The 23,127-nt window shown below is 40.4% G+C and overlaps 1 protein-coding gene across 2 annotated transcripts in view; it reads right to left on the bottom strand.

The window, feature by feature from the left end:
* The window catches only part of MTHFD1 (methylenetetrahydrofolate dehydrogenase, cyclohydrolase and formyltetrahydrofolate synthetase 1), a 40,758-nt gene that overhangs the window by 3,345 nt on the left and 14,286 nt on the right, over positions 1-23,127 (bottom strand). For both annotated transcript variants that reach the window (XM_040558657.1, XM_040558658.1), the window contains exons 9-26: positions 19,764-19,891; positions 19,023-19,120; positions 18,170-18,343; positions 17,511-17,647; positions 17,177-17,223; positions 15,024-15,131; positions 14,860-14,934; positions 12,654-12,756; positions 11,359-11,435; positions 10,262-10,402; positions 7,197-7,265; positions 6,558-6,669; positions 6,219-6,358; positions 5,763-5,804; positions 4,627-4,727; positions 3,642-3,819; positions 2,434-2,541; positions 1,121-1,273 (exon numbers count right to left, since the gene is read on the bottom strand). In XM_040558657.1, the coding sequence (XP_040414591.1) occupies positions 1,121-1,273; positions 2,434-2,541; positions 3,642-3,819; positions 4,627-4,727; positions 5,763-5,804; positions 6,219-6,358; positions 6,558-6,669; positions 7,197-7,265; positions 10,262-10,402; positions 11,359-11,435; positions 12,654-12,756; positions 14,860-14,934; positions 15,024-15,131; positions 17,177-17,223; positions 17,511-17,647; positions 18,170-18,343; positions 19,023-19,120; positions 19,764-19,891 (1,991 nt within the window). The remainder of the gene's footprint in view (positions 1-1,120; positions 1,274-2,433; positions 2,542-3,641; positions 3,820-4,626; positions 4,728-5,762; positions 5,805-6,218; positions 6,359-6,557; positions 6,670-7,196; positions 7,266-10,261; positions 10,403-11,358; positions 11,436-12,653; positions 12,757-14,859; positions 14,935-15,023; positions 15,132-17,176; positions 17,224-17,510; positions 17,648-18,169; positions 18,344-19,022; positions 19,121-19,763; positions 19,892-23,127) is intronic.

Here is a 23,127-nt window from a genome sequence, read left to right as displayed (position 1 = left end):
TACTCAGGATGTGGTTATTTTATTTATGTTGGGTAATCTGGAAAACCCTTATTTTTTTTTATTAAAAAAAGAATTAAAAGAAAAAAGATATTCAGTATTTGGCTCTTGGAGAGCTAGCATTTGAAGGAGGAAAGGATCCAGCTCTTAAATCAACAAATTTCAGCATCTGAGCCATTTGCCCTTAATGGTTTTGAAACAAAGCTCATTAAAACAAACATGTTGCCAAAAAAAAAAAAGGGGTTAGGCCCAAGAATAATAAGAAAAAGACAGGGCTGGTTGCTCCAACTGCTCCTGCAATAACCTAACAAGTTAGTTAGCATTTACCCAGAACAGATTCTGCAGATAAGATTTCCAGTGGAGCCTTTCATCCTAACATTCCTTCTTTGGACACAAACCTGAATGTTAGTTCATTTTGCAGGTAGCTCCTCCTTCTGCCAGCCTATTCATATCAAAGCTATTCCAGGATCCTGCTTCTATTGTAGCTACTCTCTCTGCTCTTGGCTGACATTATGCCAATCATCTCAAAGAACAGAAACTAAAAACTCAAGGGCATAGGGAAATAAATTGTTGGAACAGACGGTCAGCAAAAAAACAAAACAAAACAAATGCAAGGGGAGACTGACAAATTATTAATAGTACAGGTCAGCTTTGCTTTGGAGGTGTCTCAACAAAAACTGTTTGCTTTGTAAGCTCTGGAAGAGTTGTTTTGTTCTACACTGACCTACAGACGCACACTGCTGCAATACTGCAAAGTGCATCCATCAGGAATGCCAAGTCACACAGGCAGTTAGGGGGGAGAGTATTTCTCCTATCCCCTCCATCAGTCTGTAGTTCCTAGAATTCCTTAGATGGAGAGCTCGCTCACTCCTCAAAATCCAGGAAGACAGATGTGGGACCTGGGAAATACACTGGCGGCTTGCTAAATATCTGAAGGGTCTATTTTAGCTTCCCTCTTCCCCCTGGAAAACCCCTATTACAGGCATTTAATACACTGGACTGTTAAATTATCATCTGTAAATGACAAGGACTCTGTTCAGTTAAGATACCTTTTGTAACTGGAATGCACATGAAGGTTTTTTTTTCACACCCCGCAGTTCAGAGGTTTTACTCAATCACTTACTGTTCCTACCAGCGGATACAGGAATCCAGCACCAACACTCGCCCGAATATCTCGGATTGGCAGGATAAAACCTGTAGGTGCTCCTTTTTGTTCAGGGTCATGAGACAGTGATAAGTGAGTTTTAGCCATGCAAATCGGCAGGTTTCCAAATCCCTGGGCAAAGCAATCAAAAGGGAAAGAGAAAGAGGAGAAAAAATAAATGAAAAAAACAGTAACCGTTCCTGTATTCAAATATAATTACGCTATTCTGCCATTCTGTGTTACCATGTCATTTTATGCTTCACCAATTGCATCGTCCACAGCCTGTCAGATCCACTGACCATTCTGCATCCCCATTCCTTCTCCCAAATTCTGCCTCCCTCCCCAGTATTAAGGGAAGAGCAGCCAACTGAGGAAAAGGTTAATGGTATGGAAGCGGTAGATATCTTGATGTCTGGCTTACTTTCTACTCTCATCCCAAAGCGTTAGTTTAGAACTAAAGCTCTTGTTCAGCTGAGGTTGGTTAATTAGAAATGTCTGATCAATATAATTGCACATTGTGAGGAAGTAGCAATTACACAGCTATGGTATTTCAATAGAATTGTAAAGGAATGTACAAGAGATACAAAAGCAAGAAACTATGTACACCAGTATTTAAAGGACTCCAAAAGCAAAATTATCCAAGCACACTGTAAACAAAGCATGGCTTGTTCTCAACATTGTTCTTCTCTTCAAAGCCCTTTACAGACCTTCATTAATGCAGAACCTATCTGAAAAGCACGTAAATTCGTAAGAATACCATGCTAAAGAAGAAAACCAATACAACAACTAGAAAGCATCTAATCAACAACCAGACGCCAGGTTCTAAATTTATAAAAGTAGCCATGTTTTCACAAGAAGTATTATATCAGTTGTGGAACTCTTCCCCCAATACAGCTGGGGCTGCCAAAAAGGTATACATGTTCAAAAACAGTTCAGACAACTCAGTGGGACATGACAAAATAAATAAATCAAATCAGAGACTGTTTAGAACCAGTCTGAGCATTTGTAGTTCCCTAATTCCCAAATTGCTGAAGGATTGGAAAGTAAAGATCACTGAATTCTCTCACCCGTCACACAGTATTAGGGACATATGACTGGGCCAGAGGAGTTCTGTTTCTTCCTTCCCACACCACCTTCTCATACTCTTTTGCCATAGCGGTATTCAACAAGTCCTGGGCAAGGACACGTTTCAAGTGATGATTCCCTTTATACAGAGTTTGAACACCACTGTTCAATATAACCATTTTAAATGAAAAGCATCACTGGGTAGCAGATGACATGGAAAAACTAACCTGCTTAGTGTACAAGGTGACTTTCTCCTGTGCTTCTGGAAGTAGCTCAATGTCACTTGCCCCGTAGATCTGCTGTGCAATAAGTCTGATCTTATCTATAACAGGGAGCTGGAAAAAAGACAGGCAAGTCAGCATGGCCCAACTACACAGAGCCATAACATCACAGCAGCTTCACAATCCTTCATATATGTTGCGCTCATCTGCAGCTACAGGAGGTATTCCCATTTGCTGTAAAACAAAGCTAAACTATAATTTAAGGGGGTTCAAAACAAGTTTCATTTATCTTGTTGCAGCTCTTGTTAAGAGGACAAAACTAATTTACTACGGTCAGAAACAAAAGATACACATCAATTTCTTATGAGTTGTGCTTACATGTTAATTACCAGCCCCTGCAAGAGACATCGGTATTTGCTCTCAAGTTTAAGTCAAAAAGCAGACAAAAATAATTTGAGGGAATACAAATTAACTGTTAAATAAAAGCACAAATAAATCAGGTTAAAGAAGAAAAATTGAAAGCATCTGTTTTAGAAGCTGAAATAGACACAATGACATAACTGTACCTCGTTAGGTACCTCATTAGGTGCCTCAATAGGCGCTTGCTATTAAAGGAGATTTTAGGCCATAACCTAGGAAATAACAGTGACTTCATTACCTCCAAGTCATTTGCCAAATTTGCTTAAGTACAAAGTCATTAGAAATACACACACATACTTCCACCCAACCTGTAGTGTGACTCCATAAACCTCATTTGCAGAGAAAGAAACAAGTTAAAAATGGACATATTCTGTTCCACAGCCTCTTGTATTCTCATCCTGAGCACCAAGTGCACCCAGAAACTCTCCAGTAAGGTAGCAAGTGTGTTCAGGCTTGTTCCAGTCCATGCTCTGACAGGAATGCATGTCTCAGATCATGAAATAAACTTCCCCCTAACCTGGAACGTGGCTGTCACATTAGAAACCATCTCTAGCCAGGTCACAGCAGCATCTTTCAGCGTCAGAAATAAACTATATGTCACTTAGTAATCAAAAGAACAAGAACTGACAAACTGGGTCTTTGAGACTGGTGGAATAAAGGTTGTATTCTAAAAACAAGTTTCTTCTCAGTTTCTCAGAGCAGACTTTCAGGTGACTTTCAGCCACCTAAGCTAGTGAAACTAGCTAATCTCCACCTTGTAAACAAAGTACCTCCATTATAGTGCAAGCTCTTACCTCCACATTATAGAGGAACCTGAAGTTGCTGGGTGTCTGTGATGCTCTCTGAACAGCCTGGGCCAGTGCAACAGCTCCTTTACCTCCCTCTGCCCAGTGAGTGCACTCGACAGCATCAAACGCTCCTGCTTCCTTTGCCAGTTGTACTACAAGGGCCAGCTCAGCCTTTGTATCTGTTCTGTAAGGAGAAAAGTCTGTGTATTTGTACCAGAATGTATGCACAGTAAATGAACAGCTTGTTCTATTTCTCATTCCTGTCAACAAGACTCAAACTCTGTCCAGAGAAATCACAGGATGCATCCACCCATCAGGGAGCCATTTTTACTGAGGGGTTATCCACAGCAAGCCTTCTCCACCTCAGTGAAGGAAGTTACTCCACAGAGGAACAGAGAGCAACAAGTAGGCCTGAACTACATGCAGAAAGCCAAGACGACTGACAGCCATGTTCTGAATTTTCTGCTTATATCAGCAATGCAATTCGCATTTTCAGAAGCAAACTCAAAAAGGCATTAGCACACCAGTTCTAAACCCTTCTGCTCTTATAAGGGAAGACCACACAGATTGTTTCCTCTGCAGTACAACGTGCAGAGCCCTAAATGCTTCCTGGCATGGCACAATTATTCTATGCAGCAGACCACTGAACACAATGGGGTTTACAGCACAGGCACTTCACCATCTATTATGAACTTATATTCTATACCCTCACAGATACCTTTTGTCCACAGTAATTTGGCCACTTATGGTGTAAATGATGGCAGATAAGTCACTGATCATAAGATCTTAAGCTAAATTTAACTAGTGAGTGCACATGAAATGAGTGAGCAGAGCTCCTCTATTTATTCAGCATCTTCAAGCAATGCAAAATGTTATTTTCTGCAAACAAAACCTGGACAATACTGAAAAGAAGAGAGTTTGCATTCAACATAGCATATAAAGCATCACCATTTTATTCCCATGTATCAATTCCAGTCCCTGGATCACTTACTTGAAAGCATTGACAGCCACTACTACTGGGACACCAAACATCCGAGCATTTTGGATTTGTTTGCTTAGGTTACTACAACCTTTTGCCAACAGCTGAAGATTCTGTAAAGAATACAGCAAGCAGAAAGTGCATTTTATGAGGGGCAGTGAAACCTTTGCCCCAAATCCACTACATCCACAGCTCATGATGAAAGTGTCAGAAAGGGAATGAAACCACCAAGGCAAATTTTCAGAGCTGCTTTCTGAACACTCTGGACTAGCACATGATCTCAAATGGAATGCTAGAAAAGGATTGACTGTTTCTAATGATTGCTGGTTTCAACTGCCAAGTCAAGGTAGGAGAAATTACCTTTTATCACTTTTTGTTATTCTTAAGTCAATACCTATGCTCATTAATTCCTCACAGTGAAGTCTAATTTTCCTCTGTGGCACATTCCTCTTTAATTATTAAATATCATTAGCAGTGAATTTCACGACATTTGTTTGAAGTTTGTGGTAACAGCTTTCAGTTTACACATATTTGTTTCACAGCATCAGAGATTATTAATGGAAATCCAGACATTTCATCCCTTCCTATCATTTTAAGGAATAATCCCCACAGAAACTCTAGAAGTTAAAAAGCTGAAGCCATATAAAGAGAGCCAGACCAATTATCTAAGTACACACAACCTTTCAAGGCATGAGGATAGAAGCATAGACTTTAGTTCATTTTCCTTGCTGCTTTCAAAGGAAGGGCAGAAGGGGAATAAAAACTGCTGCTGCTAAGAAGAGAGTAATTAGACAAGCACTCTGAATATTTTCAGAGACAATATTTCAGCCAAGCAACTACTCTAATACTGAGAGGGTCAGGGGACACTCAGCAGACATTACTATGAAAAATTGAGCACATAGACAATTGTGGGAGCTCAGGAGAAACAGAAGGCTCTGGCTAGGTCAAGTACAATAAATGCTTGAAAGAGCAGAGCCAAAGTAACATCATTATAAAAAAAAAAAGGACATTATAGCTTGTGTGAGGAAGCATTTCCCTGGCAGCTAAAGAATTGACACAGACTAGCTATCCAGGCACGCACTGCATGACAATATTGTGTAATGACTGCAAATAGGTAGTCAACTGTCACAACAGCTAAAGAAGGTTACCTCTTCCATGTACTCCTTTGGTAAAGGTACCCCTGCAGTGACCTAGGGAAGAAAAAAAAGAGGGTACCCCATAAGATTTTTATTCATGACAGCAATGTGTACTTGATTCTTCTACAACTGCGTCAAGATACAACACTCTACTTCAAGCTTATTTTCTTTCTAAGAAAAAAGAAATAGAAAAAAAATGGAAGCTGCACTCACAATGTAACAAATTAAAGACTGTGATAATATCACTAGTGGCCTGGCATATTTAATTAGGACAATAAAATAAGCAGCTATGTATCTGTAACATACTACAAAGAAGCAGCTTACAAGCAGCAGGGACATATGGATTCCCTTTACAACTGCAGATCTCAAGATAATTACAAGCAGATCAAACCCTACAGGGCTTCAGGTGACTGGACAGGAACAAGTAAGAGCTTCTTAGGCCTAAATGAAACCTTGTCTGGTACTTACTGCAGGCCCTCCTCCATGCATTTTCAGAGCTCGGACAGTAGCAACCAACACCACCACATTAGGCCGGAGACCAGAGTAACGGCACTTAATATTAAAGAATTTCTCCATTCCTATGTCTGCACCAAATCCTGCTTCTGTAACTAGAGCAGAAGAAAAAATAAAAGGAAAAAAAAAAGAGGAAGCTCGTGAAAGGTTGCTGGGTAGAGAAATCAGTGCTCTGATTATAGAAATCAGAAGCTTCTTCTAAGACAAAAAAACAACAAAGACAGTCATGATAAAAAAGCAGATCCTTCCCTGCAAAACCAACAAAACAACAAGAAAAACATACCATACACTTACCAACAAAACCCTCTTTACCCACAAGCTTCAGTGCTATTTTGTCTGCCAACACTGAAGAATTTCCATGTGCAATATTGGCAAAAGGTCCAGCATGAACAAACACTGGCGTTCCCTAGAAAATGGAGGGTGGGATGGGGGAATGGCAGGGAGAGAGATAAAATCAGAGGGTAAAATTTAGCAAGTCTGTAGCTTTTCAAGAGCTAAGTACTACAGTATCTGAAGTTAAAGAAATTCATTCTTAAAAGACAGATCTTAAAGCCCTCTGATCAAACATTCATTATCATTACTAAAGAAAGATTACAGATTATAATAATCTTCAGAAGTGGAGATATTAACCCACTTAGGAAAAGGATGGCTAAATCCCAGCAACTTTTTGCCATTGTCCTGTGCTCATGCTATCTAGATTTTCAAAACATTTTCTGACATTGGAGTCAACAAAAGAGACACAGCGAAGTTTAGTGCATTTCTTCAGTGTCATCACACACGCCAGTGGCATACAGACACTAGTCCTGAATCTTTGATAGGAAACTATGATAAACCTCCAGCTCTAAGCAGAGTAAGTCCATGCTGACTGTGATAAATGAACTAAACCAGTAGTTCTTTTGTGAACACACATACAGCAAACCACCTGTGGCTCACCTCTAGTGTCTGCATGAGATTTGGTTTAACAGCATCTTTCATCAAGACAGCCAGAGCACCAGTCACTCCCTAAAAGGAAGAAAAAGAGCTATCACTTTCCAGATGTAGAGAGACATCGAGACAGTTCCTAGGCAGTTTCAAGACTCTGTTTTTATCCTGGTGAGCTTTCAGAAGCAGAACCAGCAGTTGCTCCAGATGTAACTAACATTACTCAGGACAGGGTGGAATAATGCCTTTTACATCTTTGTAAAAGGATTGCTGCTGGGTGCAGCCTCTTGGTTTTGACCTTGTTTGGCCAACTTGCTCTGTGGTGCAGGCATAAAAAACAACTGCTGTTTCAGCAGGTTAGTAAACAATAGTAACTCTTAGGTACGTATAGTTTATTGTGCCCCATCCGGTAGAACAAAGCAGGGAGAGTTTTTCAAGACAAGTTTCATACATGATAAAATACTGCACCGCATTCTTCACCCCAATACCTCAACTATAGCATTACTGTCTTTCTTTTGCAGTACCTAAACACATGTGTAAAAGTTACACATGTCAACGTTCTTGGGTTTTACAGGTAGAATCATGTTGGATATTTTCCCCCTCACTTCAGCAGCTATGCTCTACATAATAGCCTGAATGTGTCCCTAACTAGCTGCTACATCCTGGTCAACTCCCTCGCACAGATATAACTTTTAAAGTGAAGCCCTTTGTGAAAAAGATCAAGCTGGCATCATGAAACAGTGACAAACAGCAGAGTCCATGTTCCTTCTGAGGTGCAGCTGTGTGCCCTGCTGCAGTTCTGCTTCCTGCGAAGTGAACACTTGTGATTCACATCTGTTCGAGGAAGAGAAAAATAATGGTTTGGTCTACCTTGTAATGAACAGAGTCCAGTGAAAACTGAACTCGTTGTCACCCAGCTTTTGCTAAAGTAACTAGAATTATTATCATGGCTACTGTACCAAACATTCAGAGCAGTTACGAAAACCTTGAACCATTGTTTCCTTTTCTTCCCTTTTAATTTCAATTGGATTGCAGCATTCAATTATATGATTTTTTTTTTATAGGACATTCACTGCTTTGTTTCATTATTTCAGTCTTGCCACATGAAAGCTTAGTTAACATTTAATGGATAAGCTTTAAACTTCAGTCATCTCCAGAATAATGAAAGCTACAGAGCAAGATTTCCATGACGACATTTCAGGCCTGTGTCAGTCAGCAGCACTTCAATACATCCCTATCTCTAAAAACCAGTAGTCAGTTTTTGATTCCACATTTCTTCTCAGTTTCTTTGAGCTTCCTGGTAATGCACCCATGACATTGGTTATACTACAGCAGAAGGATGTGGACATCTTATTGTGCCAGTCTGGTCTCTGCAATCACCATGTTTCTGCCTGCACGAGGAGCACGTAAAACACTCCTAACCATGCAAGCCAATGGCCACCATCTGCACAAACGTGTAAAACTTGAGAACCTGTTTGACACATCTGGTATCATCCTCCACTTCGCGGTTGCAACAAACAAAATTAATTAGGTTCAAAACAAACGAACAAAACCTATCTTCAGATGAAAATACTTCTATCTCCTAGAATCCACATAAAACTCACAAAGCAATTCCCTGCCCAAGTTCCATCTGCCTCCATTGATTGGCAGCAAAAGAAACTTTTGTTTTGAAGAACAGGGGTTAACTCAGGTATTTAATGTTAAAACTTGGCAGCACATTAGCAACAGGAACTAAAATCTCAAAACTGCCTATAGAACTTTGGCACATGCCCTTCCTCGTGCCCAACAAACGTCTCACATCAAGATACTTAGAGATAAATACTTCCCAGACCAACCCTTTTCCCGTAGGGCCAGTCAGGACACACTGCTAATCTACTGCTTCCCAGACTTATCATGGGATGAACACAGAACAACAACAACAACAACAACAAAAATCACTCAACCAAGCAAAACTATCTCCCCAAACTCACAGACAGCAAGAGCTGGCTAAGCCTTAGTGCTGTGTTCCACCTTTGCTGGAAACAGAGACCAGGATACCCACCCTGTGGAGTCTTCTGTCACACAGGAAAAGTTTATTCAAAAAATGCAAGACAAACATTAACACTGCACCATGTTAATTTGTAGAGCTCTTTTTGAGTCATCTGCATAGCAGGTTGTGAAAAAAATCTACTATACAGGACAGCAGTAAGACCAGTATCATGTCTCTGCGGACTAGTGCAACAGTCCTGAACCTGTTCTGTCTTGAGGCCAAGTGGCAGGGCACAGTTCACATACAGAGCTCAATTCCCCTCCTCTCCTTCTCCAGACAGGGTTGCCATCTCCAAAGCACTTACTGGAAAAAGCGTCTGGGGCACAGGCTAATCCCTGAACCATGCTGCAGCACTGTCTGGGAGAGTTCCAGTTGACAGACTCCATAAAAACACCAAGAACTGCGCTAATAATTATTGTATGGACAGTTGCAAGACAGTATTGCAGCTTGCGATTGTTTTACGTACTGGTAACAAACATCAGCAGTGTTATATTCAGCATTTTGTTCAGTGGAAATACGGGATTTGTGCCCCTAACCAAAGACTGCCTTATGGAGACTTTGCACTTATTTGCAACAAGGTCAGCTTTTATAGCATTCACAGTCTCCCAGCACAAGATATTTCATCATCTGTAATTAAATTTGCACGAGGCTTTGATCCTGCTTAATGTTTTCCTCGCTCCAGGGAGCCTGAGAAACAGGATGGCCAGCAGGATGCATTTTGAATTCTTCCCATTTCTAAATATGCTTTTTATCTAGAAGCCACCACGTATTCCCCCCTTAATCCTATAGTGCTAGCTTCAATTTGACATGCAGTACATCACAGAGAACCCTTTGTCCCTGCCCAGAACATGTGTACACAGAGTCTCTGGGTTAGGAGTTAGCCACACTGAAATAAAAAAACTTCAGTAACTCCAGAGGCCAAGATTTCATCTTTAATTTTCAATATACTGAAGTCTTTCCTGCACAGTATCATCATTCTGCTTTTCAATCCAAGGACTTTCAGAAGTGCTAAGAGATAGTTAGCATTTAAAGACTGTGACTCTCTTACAAGGTCATCTGTTGTAACTGGTTCTCCTCTCTTGCTGGAAGCTACTACCATTCTGCCCAGTCGCCTTTTCATGTCATCCAAGCTATCAGAGAGTGCTAGAACTGCCATGATTTCACTGCTCACTGTGATGTCAAACTGAGCCTGCAAGAGATGAATAAAGAACGTGAATTCATCAAGATTCCCTAGCAGAAAAAAGGCCAGTCATCTGCATTATAATAAAAAACAAATACAAACATATATATGTGAGAATAATTTAAAGTATTACTTTCAGAACGTACTTAAATCATAAAATTATTTAAATTGACAATTTTAAACCTTTTTTTTCCTGCAAAATAAAGTTAAAACTACTTATTCCACTGCTATTATATGACTCTCTCCTGGCACATAAACTAGTGATTCATGTAAGAACACTTACACAGAATATATTTTAGAAGACTGAGCTTACTAACTCATCTAGCCATCACTAAACAGTACAGCACATGACAAAGAAAAAAGAAAAAAACAAGCCCAACAACAACAAAAACCTAACTGATTCTATAGGAAATGAAGGGTAGAATTCATATTCATCTGACATAACACAGATACCTCCATTGAAGCTAGGCACCCTAGAGACCTTTTCAAGTAAATACAAAAAGGGTTTTCTGGACACAACTCATTTGAACTATTAATTTGACAGTTATTAAAGGATGAGAGAAATCACAGTCCCAACTGACCATTTTTCTATGTTGATTATACAATGAATCCAGACAACAAGCTTGGATACTGTGTTGGGTTTTGGACAGATGCATCCCAATCAAACCATGTGCAGTGGCTAAGATTAGCAATCTCCAGGCATCGTATTTGCAGGGAGCATTTGTGTACCACTGTTACTATGCCACTGTCATCCCAGTTCAGGAAAGGGCTGAAGGGAACAGATAGCAAAAAGTCCCTTCAACCAAGCAGTTCAATTCACTACCAATACAAAGTTTAGTTTTATTTTCTCTTTAACAAGATACTGGTGTAACAAAAAAAAGAAACATCTGGAGTTACAGAAATTTGCTTTGGGATCATATTTTTCAAAGTACTTTTTAAAAGATGCAAGAAAGGAGAATAATTACCGTTCGTGAAAAGCCTTTTTCTGTTGGAGACTGTCCAATAGTGATTTTCCTGAGGAACCTGTCATTCGTATCCAGTACTGTGAGGATGCAGAGAGAAGGATGAGAAGTCACACTGCAAGTCATAAGTCATAGTTATAGTTTGTAAGAGACAAACACTCAGATAGATCAGCATGAAGAGAGGATGGCAGTTTGGAAAACCATCTTCTCCTACAGAATGGCAAGCACTAATCAGCATGATTCTTCTCCAAAACACAAATGCAATGCTGTTAAGATGGACTACAGTCACATGCAGATTCTGCATTGCGTTCAGAGAGTCTACCTACCTGTGTGTGCATTAACCACAAGTACAAAGCCTCTCTGAAAAGCAGAGTTGCTAGCATAATTGCAATTGCTTTTTCAAATTTTTGTTGCTTTTTCGCCATTAGTTAAAATGAAATCAGAAAATTACTACAGCCAAAAGGAAATAAAATTATCATTTTATAAGTGTAAGGACAAAATGGTGAGAATCTACCATTTAATGAGAACAGTTCCATAGAGCCCCACTAGCTCAAATTATCTTCGGAACACAAACTATCAAATACCAGCTTAAACTTGATGTTTCTTACTAGTTGCTTGAAAAATTCTAAGTATTTTATAAAATATTTCCCATGAGGCAGACTAATTTAGCTCCATTATAGGTTATGAAGCAAATTTTGAAGAATACATTTCACATTGTATTTTCATAAAAAGAAAAAAAAGCAATCCTCATGGGACCTAAATAAATTTTTTCCTTATCTGAAATTCCTTTTGTTAGTGAAATACTAACACAGCCAGACCAGAAACTGATCTTACTTTAGGTATCTTTAAAAACTTTTTAAAAATCTGGCATTTATTTTCCGTCATTTCCCAACAGAGCAAGTGGGCAGATTAAAATTGAGTTTAATTCCAGAGCAGTACCTTCTCCCTGCTCACAATGCTTTCTCAGATAGTCAGGTAAAAAGACTGTTGACTACTGTTGCTGAACTCAAAACTCTCAGTGACCAACAAAAGCACAAACACAAACTTGCACCAATTAGCGAGGTCTACTCTGAATTCACAAAGATTAGGATTCAAGCCCCTGTGTCAGACCCTGTAGAAATGGGATCTCAGCTGCACGCACTTATCCCACCAAACACTCAGCAGAGGCCAGCCCTGCTGTCCTTCCCATCTTCCCAGGAAACACGGTTCCTGCTACACTTGCAAACCTCTTTTTTAAGATTTTTTTTTTTTTTTTTTTTTTTTTTTTTACTAACTCTTCCATTTAATGGCTCTTGTACCTCTTTGCCATGTTATGGTGGCTGGGTCAATGTCCAATCTCACAAATAAGTTCACTTCTTCCTTTGTCAAAGCCGTAGGATCAGTTTTGCTAATGCCTAATTTCTGAGGAACGAAAGGACAAATAAGAGAAAAAAAACTATAATGAAAAGATTCAGAGAAATGAACATTTCACTAGAGCAATTAGCCTTTGCCAGCAGCACATGCATATTCAGAAATAAGGAGGAGATGTCCTATTGGTGTTCCTTTTCCTAAGTCCCACAACATAAAGTGATCTGTATCAGCGTGCACCTGGAAGCAGAGCTTGCTGCTTGCTAACTTGTAAAGGGCAATGCAGAAAACAGAGCTCATCAGGGCAGGTTGTCACAAAGTTTTGTGTAAGGCATCTACGGAAATCGTTAAGAATGAAACCTCTGCAGCTTCTTACACGCCTTGTTCTAACCATTAGTCTCACATGCTTACAGCCATTTCTCATTAGTCTGCCTAGGGTCACTGCACACAGGCATACGTGTTTAAAGACACTGCTTTCAGCATGTTGGTTAAGCAGCACAAAGGAGGAATTAAACAATTCAGTCACAAGGCTGTCAGCATCCCAGAAAGCTGATCTTGAACATACTGGGAGGATGGGCAGTTTGCCAAGTTGCTTAATTGAGAGAAGAATTATCTCAAGAAGCCCGATATAAGTGCAAGCTTAGAAATGAGGAAAAGGATTGAGCTGATTTATGAACAAGCAAGCTTTTTTTTTTTTAATTAACTAGACAGCTAAGTCCTATTTTCTCCAGGAGAACAGCAGGGAAGAAGAAAGTCTGTTCTCTCCATCTTCAAGCATAGCATTAAAAACAAACAAACAAAAAACAACAAACCCCACCATACCATCAAAAAGATCCGCTTTTTGAGTATTAGCATCCCTTCTACATCTCAACAGTTAATAACCAGAGGGGTGCTTAGGGTAGAGCTCCCGTGCAGTCCATCAAGAACACCAAGCAATATGACAAAGTTGCTTTGCCTGGTAGTGGAAGTAAACCGCACATTCTCTGACGGTTGAGACATTATAGCCAATTAATAAATTAGAGTTTTAGCTTCCTAAGTAGTCTATTGGTCCCGACCTCCCTATGGGCAACTGATTGAGCATGAATATTGTACAATCAGGTTTGCGCTCGGAATAAGCTTAGCAGAGCCCAGCCTGTCTTAGTAGCCAGAAGGTCCAAGCGCAATGGAAAAACTATTCCCCTGTTAATCCTAATTTTTGAAGAGGCCAGGGACACACGTTGGTATAAGTTCATTTCTGTGGACTGGAGGAGCTGTGATCTCCTCAGGGTCTGAGACTCAATGACAGGTGCACTCATTTAACTGGGAATTCTTTTCTTGGGGAAGAAGAGAAGTAAAGGATGTAGGGGACAGGCATTTTTTTCCCTTCTCTCCTGTTTGCTGAATCTGGCTAGGACAAAAAATTCACTACCTTCTCTTTTTGCTGAATTTTGTAAGTAGTCTTTTTTGTGCTGCATTATCTATATAGCTGTCACATACAAATTATTCATCTTTAGCTTTCACTGGCTGTGACAGACAAAGATTGGTTCTGGTCTTTTATTAAACTACATTAAGGACACTAAATTGACACTATTAATAAAGGGCACTAGTCCGCTTGTCTCCTCCCACTGCGTTACTCACACAGCACATAATAGATTTACATCAATGATTCTTCCCCTTGGAGCTTCAACTCATTGTTATCTGTGCTGTAAGACAGACTGCCACACTTTTGTGCACTTTGTGTAAAAAACAAATGCTAGTAGAATGATCTTATTATTAGTTGGTTGGCCTAGTCAGCCTCTTATCTCAACTGACAAGTGATAGGACACAAAGAAACGGTCTCAAGTTGTGCCAGAAGAGGTTTACATTGGATATTAGGAAGAATTTCTTTATGGAGAGGGTGGTTAAGCACTGGAATGAGTTGCACAGGGAAGTGATGGAGTCCCCATCCCTTGAGGTATTTAAGAGATGTCTGGACATGGCACTAAGAGACGTGGTTTAATGATTGAACTTGGTAAATCATGCTGATGGTTGGACTTCATGATCTTGAAGGTCTTTTCCAATCTAGGTGATTCTATGACCTACAGTGCAACATGAGTAGTTTTGTTACCTAGCTCTGCATACATAAAGGAGGAACAAGTGGAACAGAACCAGAAACCAATGTGAAACCAGTGAACTTACCTGTAGCCTTCGGATTTGAATCTCTGAGAACTTCCTAACACCATTGACGGAAGGCACCAAACGGTTATAGAGAGCCTTGAAGAATGAAACATGTAGTTAGTACTGCTGGCATACCCACAACGTCTTGTCCAGAGTGGGTTGGGCATGGTAAGAAAGGATCCTACCTGGTCATTCTGAGTTAGCTCATGGAATATACGTGTGTCCACAGCAGCAGCAACCAGGTTGTTTGCTGCAGTAATAGCATGGATGTCGCCAGTGAGGTGAAGGTTAAACTAGAGGACAGAAAACATATCGGTTACCTCATCCTGCTGCAATTTTCATATATTTCAATACATTGTAGACAGATGGAAAGAGACCTATTAATAGCAATGTTAAAGTGGGTGAGGGTGGAGGGGGAAGAGATTGCTCAGAGCAGTATGTGGAAGAGAGGAAAGAATTTCTCTGAAACAGAAAAATGCCTCCCCCACATTTATGTCATTTTACAAACTTCCAGAACAAAGCTTCCAAATAAGATTTTTGCATGAGAACAGTTCTGCCAGGCTCCTTGATACCTGAGAACAGCATGGTACGGCGCATCTGCATTACTCCTTCTTTCACCTTCCTTTTGACCCACTCACATTATTTGCACAATGTTTCACACATTAGCTGAAGTTCTGGCTGCTCCCACAGAGGTACCTGAACTAAATTCAAACTAGCAACCTTATGTGGTGCTATCAGTAGAGCTGTGACTGCACAGAGCTCTGCATAAGCTAACCACTCACACACAGTATCGTAGGCAGGACTTGTAGACCACGTACTACAGTGACAACGCTAGTAGTTTTCTCAGTTCTATCTCATTAAACGATAATTTGAGTGGGTTTGTCTATGTGAGTTTTCTTGCTGCACTGGAGCTATACTGACAAAAGATTTCGGATATATAGCTTACTTGACGAACTTGCATTAGGGCAGGGAAGGGAAGAGTGTCGTTAAAACAATCCGTTTCCTCTGTAGCAGTGCAGCACAGGAGGAAGATGAAAAAAGGACATTAGAAAAAGTGATATGACAGAAGCCTTTATGATACCACTTTGCTGGAGCCTTGCTGCTGTGGTCTTATAAACCAAACAGCAAAAAACCAGAATGGAGCCAGTCACACAGTGATCATAGATCCTAATAAGGAAACGCTAATTGTTCTCATTCCACTTAAACGCAACAAGCAGCGATTATTACCACCTCAGTTCTACAGTCCTCATTTAAAAGTTATTTGCTTGCTAATCATTTCCTGGGATGAAAGCTGCATGCAGAAACATCCAACGGTGTATCAAGGTCATTACTACGTTTACTGACTCCAGGTACTTGTATTTTCTGAGACATGCATTGATAAATTAAAACACTCCCAAAAGACTACAGTGTGTTTTTCTACCATGTGGGTCATACAGAGTCCTTTCAACCACTTTGTTTCAAGACTGGGGCTGCTTCCCACTGCTACACACACTGAAGTCTTTTAGCTCATCTTATTAACGCTCCCATACTGGAGGAGATTATTTTTCCTGTCACATCTATCATTCACACATGTTCTTGGCACCTGAGTAAGTCAATCTTCTGCCTCCTTAACATTTTTTTAAGATCTTTTGTGGACTTGCTGCATCAATTGGAACAAACAGCCCTTTTGATCTTTTCTGCTTTTCCTCCTGAAATTACCGTTTCAATCTGTAGTGCACTAAAGTAAGATTCTACATGCAATTACAAGAGAGTTGGAGGAAGCATGAGAGCACGTGCTACACGTGCCTTTCAGTTCCCTGCCCCCAGACACGGGATTTTACTCGTTGCCAAGTCACATCAGAAATACACTGCAGTGCCAGTCACCCACAGGCTGAGGTCTTGGCATTATTGATTCCCATTTTCCCATTTCATGTTAGTAATCCAAAACACAAGTACACCAAAATAGCTCACAGAAGGAGTCAGTGACCACTGTTGCTGACAGAACCATTTAATATGCTTCCAAAATGTATTAGGTCATTATAATCTTAATTTCAGCACTAGGAAAAAGAGGCACTGGATGTACTTTGCTCAAGGGTACGCAGCAATTCAGAAGTAGAAGAGGGGAGGGAACAGAGGAACTGGGAATTCTCAGTTCTGTAAAATTCCTTGACCATGCAAATGCCCTTCTGAAACAACCAAAGAAGCGAGTTTTCTAAAAAAGCTTTGCTGAAATCAAACGCTCATTCTTGGAGTGATGCACTGGGCCATAAACAAAAAAGATTTCATAAGTTATCTGACTGCAGTGTCTCTTCAACATCTGTAAGCTATATGTGCAATGAGGTTTTGTACAAAAAATTACCTCTTCCATGGGAATAACTTGAGAATAGCCACCACCTGCAGCTCCACCTACAGAGAAACAGACAAATCATGCAAATAAAGGTCTCCCTAGCCCAGAGTGATAACGCATGTATTTGCTTAATGACTCTAAGAAGGCAGCTACTGTTGAACAACTTAGTTAATATCCCAGCACAGCACTTGAGAACAACACCGAAAAACTTACTCAAGGTTTTTCTTTAAGAAAGAAATGCAATCCTAACTGGGAATTATGTAAAACTACAATGTAGCAGAATGAAAATCCTCAAATGCCATCTTTCCCCATTTAGACCACCTGCAATCAATAGAACAGTACATACCCTTTATACCGAAGGTTGGCCCTTGAGAGGGCTGCCGAACACAGGCAAAGACGTTCTGATGAAGGTGTGCTCCCAAGGCTTGAACAAGACCTATGGTGGTGGTGCTTTTCCCCTCTCCAAGTGGTGTGGGAGTTATCCTGCAGTGACAAAGCACAACAGACACAACGAAACCCTTGTAGTAGTTGAGCCTCAAAACACTTACAGGGATAAAACATGTACCCAGTGATACAGCTAATGCTGATCAAATTCTGGATTGTTTCACACTTTAGCTAATCTTCATCAATTGACAACAGGAATAAGATTGGCAAGTTACCACATAGCTGCCCAAGACCTTCCTCAGAAGCATCTTGCAAGTTACTGTTGAAGGCAAGCTGCTACACTAGAACACTGTGATCCAGTCTGCCCTTCATTAACCTGACCTGCAGAGCAAAACAATGCACCTCCAAGAGAAAAAGGCTAAACCACGTTCCCACTATTTGCTAGAAGAGGTAATTCTAGTTCCCAAACCACTGGATTGTCACAGTGTGATTTGCTAAAACCCAGAGCACTCCGTACAGTCAACTTATGGAAAGACAACACGACGACAAGCCAGGCTAACAACATTTCTTTTTATCTTGACACCACGTAAGTGATGCCTCTTCAGCTAAGGAAGTACCTACCCAGTAACAACAACGTATTTGCCATCTGGCTGGTTCTTCAGCCGTTTCAGAGCTGACAGTTGAACTTTGGCTTTAGTTTGGCCATAGAGTTCCATCTCATCAGGGAGCAGGCCAACTTCTTTTGCAACTTGATCAATGGGCTTGGGTATGCAAGATCGCGATATTTCAATATCACTTAAAGAAAGAGAGCAAGATCAGTTTATAAATATCATAGACTTCTCACAAATTCCCTGTTTCTGGCAGCATGACTCAAAAGCATCTGATCTACATTTTAAAAGGCAAGCTTCAATGTTTTTTAGTTAAATGAATCAATTCTACCAATATTGGCTATATTAGCATACACACATCTTCAGAGGATAACAATAAAATTAAAGATAATACAAACAAACAAACAAAAAACACCAAAGCATGTCTTTCTATAGATACTGGGTAAGACTCCATTATGGTATTCTCTGTATTTTCAGCTGCTCCTTGTGGACTCTAAATCAAGAACTTCTACTTTAAGGTGCTAAGTTTTTGCCACATCAGATAGAAAAATTTCCAAAATATAAGCGTCTTTCTACTTGCCGAATCACAACTACGTAGGCTCACCCAAAGTATCTCTGGAAAACCAAGTTTATGCCCTAATATTATAAGAGTGACCCAAGCCTACATTCCAATATACGTCACAGCACCACTGAAGGTTAGCTCTCCTTCCTTGGGAAGATCTCACATTGCTTTCTCACTAGATCTCTCCAAACTTAACCCCAGCTACAATCTGCAAAGTTGTATGCTCTACGTTATATAAAACTTGGGAATAGAAGTGAATACTACACTGCATGAACACTCCCAGTGGCTTCATTGAAGGCATTACCTTGGAACAGGCATCTTCAGGGTAAGCTGGTTATATTGGATGTTCCATTTTCCAGGCTGGAACTTCTCCAGAAAACGTTGTGCACTCTCCACTGTACTCTAAATTGAGAATGAGAATGCATTATAGCAACAACCACTGCATGAACCTTGTTGGTTAACAGAGACTCAAAGGCTTTCCCCTCCCCTCTACCTCAGTTTGGGATTAATAACAAAGTGCTTTGATTAAAAACATGGCTAACACTCCAGAATGAGATTTTGTTTGGAATTTTCTTAAAAGGAATACAGATAGATATTTATCTGTCTATATCTAGATATAGTCCAGTCCAGTGAAGATGTTATTTTTATATACTTATAATACCTTCTATTGCAGCTTCCTTTAAAAAAAATAAACTATGAAGGAGCTGTTTTATACTCTGCTTCTTTTACTCTGCTTCTCTTTATCCCATCATTGTGTGAACAGTTTTAGAACTATACCCAGAGCTTTGTAAGACAAGCTAATTTCTCACTGTTTTGAGAGGCCACAGTTAAAAAAATACATATATATTAAAAAATTGTTCTTCTGTCCTAACATTTCCTTCGAGGCCACCTTCTTCCTCAGTTTGCAAATCCTAACTAGATCTCTGTAAGAGCAAGAAAGAACCACCAATTGCTTTTGGTAGCGTGCTGACGATCAGCAGCAACATACCCAAAGGCAAATACAGAGGAGATGGGCTGAGAGATGTCTCTCTCTCTGTCCACATACCTGCATTAACATGGCCACAGTCATAGGCCCAACGCCACCAGGAACTGGGGTGATGTAGGAAGCTTTTTCTTTCGCTGTATTGTACGCCACATCTCCTACAACTCTTTTTCCACTGGCCTTTGTGCTGTCTGGAGATTCAATGAAAAATTAAGTTACGCAGATCACACGTCACCAAAACAACAGAAAAGGCAGCACTGACTGAAGCTGAAGCCCTTTGCTTTGCTGGAGTAACCAAAACAGATGCTGAGTACCTAGGAAGCTGCAAAATAAAGCAACACCACAAGATGAAGCATACTTCACTTACAGCATCAGGACTGATACACTACATATTCTCATTAAGTGCCATCTATCCTCAGCCAGACAGATCAGTCTCCCTTTCCTTGAAGGTACAAGTATTTTCTCAACAGCATGTGCGGCACAGGGCAGCCTGAAGACCCCAAAACAAAACACTGCTTCTGGCAGCAGGGGAAACAAAGCATACACCTAGTCTTACATCTGTGCAAGTATAACACACAGCTGGAACATACAAAATAGATGTCACCTGAACCATCCTCTCACAAATCCTGCTGTATTGCTCTTAAGGTATAGTACAGCTTCCAATTTGAAGGAGATATGAAACAATGATCTAGAAGATGCAACATGCCTGTCTTGTTCCAAAACCCCAGATTTAGAGTTGCTTCATTCCATTTTGGAAGAAATCTAGGCCTTTCTATTGATAAAATTTATCTACCTTTGCAGAAACTGAAAACAGAAAATGCTGAGCTTTTCAATTACCTATTGCCATTTTCATGATGTACTGGTAAATACTGCAGTTCACAGATACCAGACTTGTCAAAACAAACCTCACAGGTGGCTTAAGAGAGTTCCAGCAGAATAACCTCCTTTCTGAGAAAAAAATTGCTATCTCCTGCTGTACTACATGACCTTTAAGATCACCGGTAAGGAGAGAGAAGACAAAATGCATTAGCAAACTAGCAGAGCCATCTAAGGAACTCACCAATTACAGACATAGCTTATAAAAAAAAAGCAAATTTAAGTTTATCCTGGAATAGCAGATCCTCATTTCGTGTATAAGGACCTAGGCAACTTTAAGCAGTGTGAAAAAATGTATGGTAGATTTTAATATTGTTATGCTAAAACATTATCTTGTATACAGTAAGTATATGTTTGTACAGAACATAATCAATAACTTTAACATACATTTGATGAGGGGGAGGAATGTAAAAGAAACCAAACTCACGAACAGCTGATAATGGTAAAACTAAAGAGGGAAGAAAAGCAGCTCCTGCCAACACTAACGTTTAGCTGCACTGCTACTGACAATTAGCAGTTTAGATGCTTTTCCTGCTGCATTTATGTTTCAAGCAACACTTCTTTTTCCTAAAATTCAAAGCTCGACTATCACAGCTGTTAACATTGTTTCTACAGCAACTGTCAGCTTTGCTGCCCAAGCTGCAGACCAATCTGGCCTTCCAGCCCAGACAGTAGTTTTAATTAAGTTTGCAAAAGGCAAACAGTATAATTATATTTTTCTCCAAGGATTCCAAGCAGCCTTACCAACCACCCCAGCCAGGAAGACTCCAAGCCTCAAAATGAAGAAAACAAGTGATGAAACATGTGACTCCAAACACAAACAGCCTGATCTGTTACACAGACACAGCAAAGAGCACAAGCCAAACAACCCCCAGTCCTTGCCCCTGCATCCACACCTCGTGCTAAGTGCTGCTGAGCACAACTTAGAGGCTACTCAATTACCTTTAAAATACCCTTTTGAAGGCAAGCTCATACACAGCACTTTCTGCTTCTCCCCATTAATTTTACCTTCTTAATATTCATCATTCTGCTCTTAAAGAAATAGTTACAGAAAACATCAGTGACACTATAACCATTCCCAGTGCCTGTCTCTTCTTTGGTACAGTAGGTTTTCTAGCCAGCTGGAACATATGAGAAACAACATCCAAGGACTCGGAGATCCAAGAAATGAAGGACATACCTACACATATGTAACGAACAGCTATGATGATGCAGCAGTAGGGAGAGAAATACAGATACAATACAGTCTGGAAAGGGAATAAGACACTTGTCTGCTCTAGTAAGAGTTTCAGGCAATCCTCTCTTCCTCGCTCTCTACCCAGAGACTCAGAAGAAATTCTGTAACACAAATGCAAAAAGAGATGCGCCCAAATTATCCAAAGTGGGAGGCTTGGGAGCGCACAGGCCAGGCTCCATTCAAAAAGGAGGCTGTAGCGAGGTGGGGATTGGTCTATTCTCCCACGTGCCTGGTGACAGGACGAGGGGGAATGGGCTAAAGTTGTGCCAGGGGAGGTTTAGGTTGGATATTAGGAAGAACTTCTTTACTGAAAGGGTTGTTAGGCATTGGAATAGGCTGCCCAGGGAAGTGGTTGAGTCACCATCCCTGGAGGTCTTTAAGAGACGTTTAGATGTAGAGCTTAGTGATATGGTTTAGTGGAGGACTTGTTAGTGTTAGGTCAGAGGTTGGACTCGGTGATCTTGGAGGTCTCTTCCAACCTAGATGGTTCTATGATTCTGTGAAAAGCACAACAGCTACATTCTCATGGTGCTACACGGCTATAACACTTCTAGATCCAACTTTGCAAGTCTGCATGAAGCTACTTGTACTGACATGCCAAATCATACTGGGATTTGCCCCTACAGATGCAAAATATAGGCACATCCAGAGATTTCCTTTCCTTCAGCTGCTATCACATCTACACCTAGCAGGCACCTAGCTGTGTGCACTTAAAGCTCCAGGAAGATGAATGACAACTGTGGCAGAGTGCTCAAAGCACCATCGCAGCTAGCACTAATACTCTATCTGGACAGCAATGTAGCTGGAGAAGCTGGCAACCCAGCTTCTCTTCTTTTTGTAGCATTGCAATTCCCACAATACTGCCACTGGTTTTCCAAGATTCATCTGAAATTTTTTTCACAACCTATCAGAAATGAAGGAGGAGATAGAAAAAATCTCAGCAGCTTTAGAAAGCCACAGAGAAGTCTGTGGTACACATCATATTGAAATGTGACAATTTCCGTGGTACTCTATCAAGCCCTGTCTGCTGAGCCTTACACAACGCCTTAAGTAAACTGGCATAAAACTCTGAGTAGGCTGGCTATACAAGAAACTCAGACCTCAGTGCACTGCCCAAGGTAGATGATTTGCAAAGAAACTGGGATGTGTCCACAGAGATGCAGTTCATGTCAGGCCTGAGGAAAAAAAAAAAAAAAAAGGCCATACTATCATATGTCATGAAACACACCGGTAGTTTTATTCGTAACATGTTAGTGGGGGAGAGTCCACACTGCTCTGCTTCATGCGTATCAGCAGTGACCCTGTGTTTTTTTG

This window comes from Cygnus olor, chromosome 5 (assembly GCF_009769625.2).
Source record: "Cygnus olor isolate bCygOlo1 chromosome 5, bCygOlo1.pri.v2, whole genome shotgun sequence".
NCBI lineage: Eukaryota > Metazoa > Chordata > Aves > Anseriformes > Anatidae > Cygnus > Cygnus olor.
This window is presented reverse-complemented; position numbering and strand designations above follow the sequence as displayed.